Source organism: Apodemus sylvaticus, chromosome 22 (assembly GCF_947179515.1).
Source record: "Apodemus sylvaticus chromosome 22, mApoSyl1.1, whole genome shotgun sequence".
Taxonomy (NCBI): Eukaryota; Metazoa; Chordata; class Mammalia; order Rodentia; family Muridae; genus Apodemus; species Apodemus sylvaticus.
In genome coordinates this window covers 26122754-26132240 of record NC_067493.1, presented here as the reverse complement: position 1 = coordinate 26132240, position 9487 = coordinate 26122754, and the positions used below count along the sequence as shown (strand labels likewise).

The 9487-nt window shown below is 58.0% G+C and overlaps 1 protein-coding gene across 2 annotated transcripts in view; it reads right to left on the bottom strand.

The window, feature by feature from the left end:
• Positions 1 to 1823: 1823 nt before the first annotated feature.
• Positions 1824 to 9487, bottom strand: part of Ttyh3 (tweety family member 3) — a 28656-nt gene continuing 20992 nt past the window's right edge. The window contains exons 12-15 of one of the 2 annotated variants that reach the window (XM_052168375.1): positions 8296 to 8469; positions 7650 to 7725; positions 6205 to 6305; positions 1824 to 4686 (exon numbers count right to left, since the gene is read on the bottom strand). In XM_052168375.1, the coding sequence (XP_052024335.1) occupies positions 6225 to 6305; positions 7650 to 7725; positions 8296 to 8469 (331 nt within the window). In that variant the 3' untranslated portion in view covers positions 1824 to 4686; positions 6205 to 6224. The remainder of the gene's footprint in view (positions 4687 to 6204; positions 6306 to 7649; positions 7726 to 8295; positions 8470 to 9487) is intronic. The other variant, XM_052168376.1, reaches the window with a different exon arrangement.

The following is a 9487-nucleotide window of genomic DNA, read 5'->3' as shown; positions in this document are numbered from 1 at the left end:
TCTCTCCAGCCCTGGGGAGTGGTTTTCGTGTGTCAGGTACACATGTGCAAGTTAGGTCATTAGGCTTAACCATAAGTACCTTAACCAGTTGTATCATCTCACTGGTCTCTGGGCAATAATTTTTTTATTGGTGTATTTCCATTGTATACAGTAATTAGTTTTATTAAGATAGCTCCACTCATCACGTGCTCTGACCTGTTCATCCCCTCTACCTTCTGTCCCCTCTAGTGCGCACACACACACACACACACACACACACACACACACGCATCTATGATAATGGAAAACAAGGCTCAGTCGATAGAGCTTATCAAGCATGAACCAAGTCCTGGGTTCAAACAAGCATCACACGAACATCCTTGGATTCATAGAATTCAAGGCCAGCCTGGACTTCGTCTTGAAAAGTAAGACTGGAGAGAGACCTTCAGTTGCTAAGTGCACTGGCTGTGCTTCCTGAGGATCTGGGGTTCGAATCCCAGCATCCATATGGTGGCTTAGACCTGGCCTGATGCCCTCTTCTGGCCTCTGCCGGTATTTCATGCATGTGATGCAAAGACATACATGCAGGCAAAACACTCATACACATAAAATATTAAAATAAGTAAAATAAGAGAAGGGGGAAATACATAAAAACTGACCATCCCTGCTTCCTGTCCAACTACATATGTAAAGACACTTGGTAACTCGGGACCCCAGGACCAAGAGGCACCCCGTATTGGACCCTGAAGTTTGCTTAGTGTTTTCAAGGTCCTGTCCAGGCATCCACCCTCACCACAACCCACCATGGTCCTTGGGTGCCACCTGGTGGCCACAATTAATGACATCCCACACTGGGACTCCCCCAGATCAAGGGATACAACCAGGAAGGAAGAACTGCAGGCTTTTGCTTGCCTAAGTTCCATGTAATACTAAATATATTCCCCTCTGATTTATTCGGTTTTCCCCCTTGGTAGTGCTGACAGGAGAACCATGGGTTAGGTGAATGCTCAAAGTCCTGAACACATCCCTGGCCTTCTAATGTCTGACTTAGGCAGTATGGGAGTCAAGTAGAGGTTCATGTGCTGCCTCGGGCGGGCTATCAGTGTGGCCCAAGCAGCAGGTGCCAGCACAAGCATTCTCAGCAGAACCGCTGTCCGCTCCCCTCAGCATAAATGTCCCACTGGAGCCTCTGGGCATTGTGGATACAGACCAGCAAGTACTCCCCTGGGTGGGGCGGGGAGGGAACCAGTGCATCCTGCTGGGCCCTTGCTTCCCACAAACCTTGGTCCAGCTTTCACATACAATTCCCTTACTCCGGGCCTCTACCATTGAGCCACACCCAGCCCCTCACTGGGGGATTCTAGGCAGGGCCTCTACCATTGAGCCACACCCAGGCCCTCACTGGGGGATTCTAGGCAGGGGCTCTACCACTGAGCCACGCCCCCAGCCCCTCATTGGGGGATTCTAGGCAGGGGCTCTACCATTGAGCCACACCCCAGCCCCTCACTGGGGGATTCTAGGCAGGGGCTCTACCATTGAGCCACACCCCCAGCCCCTTCCTGGGGGATTCTAGGCAGGGACTCTACCATTGAGCCCCAGCCCCTCCTTGGAGCCATGCTCTAGTATAGAGCTTTCTGATTGGTCCCCAACTTCTCTACCTCCTCCATCTCTTCCTGACTCAGCAGTTAGAGCAATCCCGTTGAAATGAATAGTAGATAGTAATCACTCTTGGCTCCTTTCCAGTGAATTGTTCCCATAGACCTCATTCACTGTCCCTGTGTCCCTAGCCTGAGCTACGAGTAACTACCCTGTGTACAGTGTTCAGGATGAAAGAGAGAGAGCGCTGTTTTTGAAAATTGTTTATTTTAAAACATGAAACCCAAGCTGAATAGAGACCACAGAAATTACATGGACAAGAACTTTAGTTATTTGTCAAGAAAAATAAAGTTCCCCAAAGGAATAAAAATCAAACCCCAAACCCAGTTTAAAAACTGAAAGCACAGCAACAGTAACACACAGCCATGGCCCTACGGAGGCTGGAGGGGAACTTGGGGCTGGCTCGATTCAGATGACATTGTCCACTGGGGGCAGATGCAGGCAGAGGGACAGTAACCAGGAGGCAAATCTCACAAAATCATATACAGGAGGAAGGGCGCGGCACACCACCGTTGTGATTAAAAACAAAGAAAGGGACCCTGGTCACCTGTGGCCCAGGAGCTAACCTCCTTCTGGGCTGGGCAGAGCTGGGACCTGTCAGGGCAGGCATTGGAGCTGGGGTCAGGAATTGCATAGTGATAGAGGGTGGGAGAGCGGCCCAGGGAGAAGGGCCTGGAGGATGCTCGGGGCCAGGATCTTCTGCTACGCACATGAACTAGAGCTTGTTTGTTGGGGGCGGGGCCTCCAGTCCTATCAGTTTTCCCAGCCAGATCCTTCCTCCTGCCTCTGGTTTGGTGGCTCAGCCCTCCTTGTTACCCACCAGAGCTGTAGGGTCCCCTGGGGTAAGAGGGACTGGGGACCACTGGGACTGAGTAGGTAAGCGACACCCCAGAAATCAGGAAACAGAGCGAAGCAGAGCACAGTGGTCAGAGCCGTCTCCCCCGCAGAGGTCGGGGCGAGAACCCCCTTTTTCATCTCCCTTTGCTTCCTTTCTTCAGCCTCGGTGAGTGAAACGTCACAGATGGGGGCACGCACGCACACGACGGTCAGGACTCCCACGACAGCACAGGATCACAGCCTCTCATGCTATATACATTCACCTTGTGGCCAGCTCACGGCCAGGGGGACAGCATTTGTGCTTCTGAGAGGCCCTAGGGCACACACCCAGGCACCCAGGCAGGGGTTTCCCAGAGCTCCCTCTGGACCCTAGGCCAGGGACACACCCACAGTGGGCAGGCTGGGTGCAGCTGGGCCTCTGTGGCCCTGGAGGTCCCTGGCACCAGGCCAGTTGGAGCCAAGGGCAGGGTCCCCTGCACTGAGGTTCTGTCATGCTCAGGAGCTATAGGTGCCCAGACTGGGACCCCTAGGCCCTCTGAGTCCTCTGCCCACTCCTTTTGGTCCCAGACACCAGCACAAAGAAAGGGGTTATTTGGGAAGAAAAGCCATGTGGAGCCTCTCCCCTCTGGGGGAGCTGAAGCCCCGGGGGATTCTGGGATCTGTAGCTGCCAGGTTGCTTTAGGAGGGCCACAGGTCTGTAAACCAACTACCACAGGGTCCCAGCCTTGCCCCTCCTGCCACATGCTGTCCCACTGACCTATAGCCGGCTGTCCCACAGACCAGAGCTCACACTGGCTGGCTGGTCCAGGATAGAGGCTCTAGGTCCTGATTTGGAAGCTAATTCAGCCCCTCGCAGCCGGAAGCACGGCAAACATCACACACTAAAGCCAAAAGCACCTTAGGCAAGTGGTGTTCTGGGTAAGGGGAACCGAGGCCACGCAGACTTCGGTCCCCGGTCCCCAGGACATGCTCCTCCTGGGGCAGCACCTGCCTGGGGAGGGATCTCTAGGCCCTTTGAGTAGCCTGTGGGTCTGGCCCCTCCCTGGCAGCACCCCACAAAGAAATGACCGCTCTAGCCCTGGCTCCAGGCTAGACTTTGGGTCACGCTTACTGGCTCAGGGTCCGCCGGGAGTGCCCATGGCAGCCGAGAGTGAGGTTAGTGGTTAGTCCCAGCGGGGGCCTTCTGAGGCTGGGGGCACATTCACAGCCATCACAGGTCCAGCCCCCAAGGTTGGGCTCCAGAGGGCACTGCCACTTGTCCTGGGTGGGAATGAGACCGAGAGGAAAGTGGGCAGTGTCCTGCGTCGCCTGTGTCCCAGACCGCCCTGGAGATGACAAGTGTGGTCAGTGCAAAACCAAAGGGGATGAGGAAGCGGCCACTCTTCAGGAATGAGAGGGAAGGAGGGTTTGGCACCAAGACGGTGGCCAGCGCTGAGAGGTCAGGAATGGACCTAGGCTCGGCATGGCACCTGCTGTCTGGGGAGGGCTGGCTGGGTGCTGAGGGAGAGTCACGTGGGCAAGAGGTGTAGGAATGGCCCCACCCAAGAGGCAGCTCAGAACCGACGTGAGGAGCCCAGCAAGCCGGGTGGGTAAGGGAAGGCAGGCGCTGGACGGTGCAAAGACGAGTGTGTGTGGAGGGGCCGTTCAGTGGTGAGCAGGCGGGCACCAGGCACGGGGTCCACCGCCTGTGAACGGACAGAGAAGTGCTCCTCAGACGTGCCAGCGGCTAGGAAAGGCCGTACCAGGAAAGGCTTGATGCAGCTGCGGGGAGGGGAGCTCCTGGAGTGCAAGGGACAGCACGAAGGGTCACCTGTAGGAGGAACATGGGGTGGAAGCACCTGGCACAGAGCAGGGCTCAGAGAGCCCAAGAGGACAGGAAGACAGGGGAGATGGAGGCAGGCAGGGTCAGGTTGCTGGTGGCAGCATCTGTCCAGGTGGGTGCCCCAGAAGCCTCAATACTCAGGCTGGCCCGGAGCTCATGCTGGGCACCTCCATGCCTCCTGCAGGGTGGGTAGAGCGGGGGCCTTCATGTGTGCCCGGTGTGGCTTGCGGAGGGTCCGGCAGGGCGGAAGCAGCAGTGCTGGCATAGGAAGGGTGGGGCATTGGCACGTGGGGGCAGATGGCTGGCCGGTGCGCGGTCTAGTGCCCGCTGCCGCTGGAGTCGGGGCGAGGCTGGCTCGTGGCGAGGTATTTGGCTCTCATGCTGGAGGTGTACTGGAGGAGAGAGGGAAGGAGGGACCAGGGTCAGGTGGGGTCCTGGGCGGGGCTGAGCAGCCAGCAGCCTCTTTGATGTGGTCCTGGGTAGGGCGAGCCACAGCTGACCCTTGGGGGCAGAATAGAGCAGTGGGAAGCATGGTTGGCAGCATCCTAAGGTAAGAGACCACTGGCCCAGGGCTGGACCAGGGACCGAGTACAGATAAGGGAAGTGATGATACCTAGAGTACAAAGTCAGTCTCTGTAGCCAAGGCTGGACCATAGAGGCAAGCTCCCTTCCCAGTGAAGCACATCCAGTCCCCTTTCTGTCACTAAGTCACTTTCAGAGTTCCAGTCAGATCTTGGCCGCCTCCAGTAAGTCAGTTCAAAGGCTCTGAATGTGTCACACACGCTGAGGACAGGAGGGCCACACGGACCCCGCCTCTGTACCTCCACCTCAGAGCCCTGCCCTGGCTCAGGGCTCCCCAGGGCAGGCCCACAGGAAGCTAGGCCGCAGACCGCAGCTGCCCAGCCCACCAGAGTTAGGAGGCTTCAGCCCCCCTCCCCAGCCATTCAATTCCATCGCCCCCAGGAAATGGGGACCCTTCAGGCTGGAGTGACCTGGCCCCACCCCATGGATGGGAAAACTAACTAACAGATGTGTGACTCGGGACAGAGGTGACTGCCTGGTTCTGCAGATGGCCTATACATCTTGGCCACCTTAACAATACCACAGGTGTGAAGGTTGGGTAGTGTGTTCGTGTGTGCGTGTGTGTCTGTCTGTCTGTCTGTGTCTGTCTGCAGAGGAACACGCCTCCAAGCATGTGCCAAGGCCAGGCAGTGTGAGTTTGCATGCCTGAGGCAGGGACAAAGGTCGCCAGCACTCAGAAGACCAGGCAGGTTGACCCACCCACCCCCACCCACCCCCACCCACCCCACCCACCCCACCCCAGGGAGCACAGGCTGGCTCCACAGTTCCCAGATGAGAGAGACAATGCTCCCGGGGTCCTGAGTGCTTTCCTGAGACATTCTAGGTTAAGGTTGCAAGCAGCCTGTGAGGCGGCCATGGCGCGGGGGTGGGAGGAGCCGGGCCCAGAGCCATGTCATTCCGTGGACATGCAGAGGTGACAAGGAATAGGGGCTGGAATGGGACAACTGGTGGGATGGGACAGGAGGTGGGAGCCCAGAGAGGCCTGGAGGAGTCCAAGCAAGCGCGGGGACAGGGGGCAGACGGTCACGCCCATATGAACACGCCTGTGTGGACCCTGTGCATAGGTCAACACGCAGGACCGCATACCCAGGGACCCAGGTCAGATGCCCACAGGGGCCTGGATGGAAGTGACAAGATGGGCTGGGCCACCTACAGCTGATGGCAGAGTCAAGCCTGGAACCAGGGTACCCTGTGACATCAGTGGGCTCGGGACCACTTCAGAGGCCTCCAGAGCCCCGAACAGGGTGGAGGACAGTGGCGAGCAGAGGGTACAAGCATGGAGGTACAGGCGGACGGCCGTGCGGGACGGGGGGCTGGGCGGTCAGTACCTGTCACTCTGACGGTACAGCTACCACAGTGTTCGGGCGCTGTCCATGGGTTTAAATTGCCAGCCCGCATGGCTGCCAGAGTCCAGGGCAGCCAGGTAGCGCTAGGAGGGCCCAGGGTGGGAGGGATGCAGGAGAGAGAGAGAGAGAGGGGTGTCCTCAACGCCAGGCGTGGCCGGCCCCAAGTGGACCATGAGACCAGAGGGCCAAGGGTGAGGGCAGTCGAATGTGACACAGAGGCCTGACAGTCCCTGGTCCAGGTCCTGGGTATCCCAGCCCCGCCCTGTGCTAGGGGACACTGGGCAATGTGACTGACACATAGTGGGTGTTTCTAAAGCAAGGCGGCCTTTAGCCTCTCAGGTCCTGTCCTCATAGCCCGGCCCTCAGGGAAGCCCAGGGCCCCGCCTTTCCGACAGCACCTTCTCTCCGGCACCAAATCAACCCTGATCCTTCTGCCTACATCTCACTCCGGGGGCTGGGACAGGACATCAGGTCTGGGCTACAACAGCCTGGGGCGGAGACATGGCTGGAGGTTTAGGGACAGAAAGGAAGAAAGGCAGAGAAAGAGGGAAGAAGGAAGGAAGGAGGGAGGGGAGGAGGAAATGCAGGAGGGAGGAGAAAAATGGAAGGAAGGGAAAAGGGAGAAGAGACAGGAGGAAGGGTGAGTGGAGGAGGGGGAGGGAGAAAAGGGAGGCGGAGGAGGGGGAGGAGGAGGGAGGAGGAGAGGGAGAGGAGGGAGAGGGAGAAGGAGAAGAAAGGAGGCAGAGGAGGGTGAGAGGAGGGAGGAGGAGGGTGAGGGAGGAGGGAAGAGGAGGAAGGAGGAGGAGTATAAGAGGAGGGAGAAGGAGGGTAAGAAGAGGAGGGAGGAGTATGAGGAGGGAGGAGGAGGGTGAGAGAAGAAGGGAAGGGGTGAGAGGAGGGAAGAAGAGGAGGGAGGAGGGAGAGGAGGAGTGTAAGAGGAGGAGGGTGTAAGGAAGAGGGAGGAAGAGGAGGGAGAGAAGAGGAGGAGGGAGGATTATAAGGAGGAGGGAAGAGGAGAAGGGACGAGGAGGGTGAGAGGAGGAAGAGGGACGGAGAAAGGGGAAGAAGGAAAGAGGCAAGGCTGGCTTTAATGGCGAGGCTGCCAGGCCGAGGCACTGCGAAGCCCAGGGGAGGTGGGCGAGCACTGGGGCCCCGCTGGCTGGCTGCTCATGTCGCAGCAGACCTGAGGGCTGTCCTGCTGCGCAGCGGCACCCAGACGCTGTCCACAGTGACCCCCAGGCTCCCCAAGGCTGGCAAAGATGGCGAGACCCTCCCGGTCCCATCTAGTCAGGCCCTGGTGGTGCAGGCTCAAGCTTTCTCAAGAGTCCAGGCAGCCCGTGAGAGCATGCCAGGGAACTGTGGCGGCAGACAGGCAGAGCCCTCAAGCCCAAGAGTCTCCCCATCCACCCTCCTGCCCTGAGACTTACTGAGGGCGGTGGGGACTCGCGCCCAATGAGGGGGGTGTTCTCACAGCGGGGATTCTGGAAATTGGCATTCTGGCTCCTGAGTGGAAGGGGAGAGAAGCAGTGAACAGTCAGGGCCGCACGGTCCCTACTCTGGGGGAAGGGCCCGTCTCTCTGGTGGTGTTTTGGTGGTATTTGTTATTGGTTTAGATAGGGTCTCATGTAGCCCAGGCTGGCCCTGAACTTGCTATGTTGCCAAGGATGACCTTAACCTCCCAATCCTCCTGCCTCTACCTACTGAGTGCTGGGATCATAGTGGTGCATACCGTGGAGCCAGATAGGTCCCATGCTGGGCCAGCTCTGCCAGTGCTAACTACAGTATCAAGCTCAGAACAGTCCTCAATATGTGCCGGCCTCCCTGGCACAGTCAGAGCCTATTACCAGCCACCACAAAGGTACACGACACACCCTCGACCTGGCCATGTGCCCCCCGCACCCCATGGCTTTTGACTGTGTTCATCTGGTCACAGGTTAGTGCCAGGCCATTCTACCTGAAGTCCTGGCTGCCCAGCCTTAATGAGAGCCCCCCCCAACACCCCCATGCAGCCATGCAGGCACCGGCTCCCCAACAGCCTCTGTGCGTGGCCTGTTCCTGACCTCCACAACTCACATGTACTCTGTGACCGGGGCATTGCTGACGGTGTGGGCGGCGGCTGGGATGCTGGCCTCGCTGCCGTAGCTGCTCCCGCAGCTGTACAAACTGGGCATGTGCACTCGGTAAAGGCTGTCGTGCGCCTGCCGTGGCCCTGCTGCCGTCTCTTCTTCCCCATCCTCATCTGAGCCTCTGTAGGGAGGGACAGCGACAGTGGCAGCGGCTCAGTGTCCTTAGCCTGGAGCACTGACGCGTGGCAGGGCTATGGGCTCGGTCATCATGGTCCTCTGAGATGTCATCCAGCACTGCACCTTCGCTTGAGCTAAGATGGTCTCTTTTGGTTTTGCAAGGCCTGTCCTCAACCTTGGGTGGCCTGAGGCGACCTGCTCTGCTCCCCTCTGGCTTCCCACCCTCTACTCCCTGTTTGTGGCTGTGGGCCAGACTTAGGTGGTTCTGGAGCGCCCCTGTGCTCTACTGTCCCACACGGCGTGCGAGGCTGGGCCACTGGGTGGGGAGCACTCAGAGCTGGGAGAGTGGAGCTGCTGGCGTGATCACAACTGAGCCCAGGCAGGACCCTCACAGCTCTCACCTGGCCCGCAATGTATTGCCCTTTAAAAGGAGAGTAACTTTTTACTTTTAATTCTGTGCACTTGTGTGGGGAAGGCGTCTGGGCACCTGAGTGCAGGTGCTCATGGTGACCAGTAGAGGGTGCTGGCTCCCCTGGAGCCAGAGTTCAAGCAATCGTTAGCTGGCCAGCATGGGTGCTTGGAACCGAACATGGGTCCTCTGCAAGAGTCAGTGTGCACTCTTCACCCCGAGCCATCGCTCCGGCTCCACACGTCCTCTCATAGGTTGCTTTTACAAGAGCAACGCCACAACCTGTTCAGCCACATAGTGAGCAAGGGTAGAGTTGGGACCTAAACACAAACATGGAGTTCTGAGGCTCTCCGCCACTCCATGGCTTTTGACTGGGTTCATCTCTGCCACCTACAGGCTCCATGAATGTCACCATTGATTGCCATCATCGTCATCACTGCCACCTACCACTGTCACACAATGGCCACCATCATGACTGCTAGAATCACCAATCCCCACCATCCCTGGCATCATCACCATCGGCAGCACTGTGACTTGTACCATCACCACCACCATCACCTCCATTGTCCCCAGAATCATCATGGCCTTCACTACCACCGTGATGTCTGCCGTA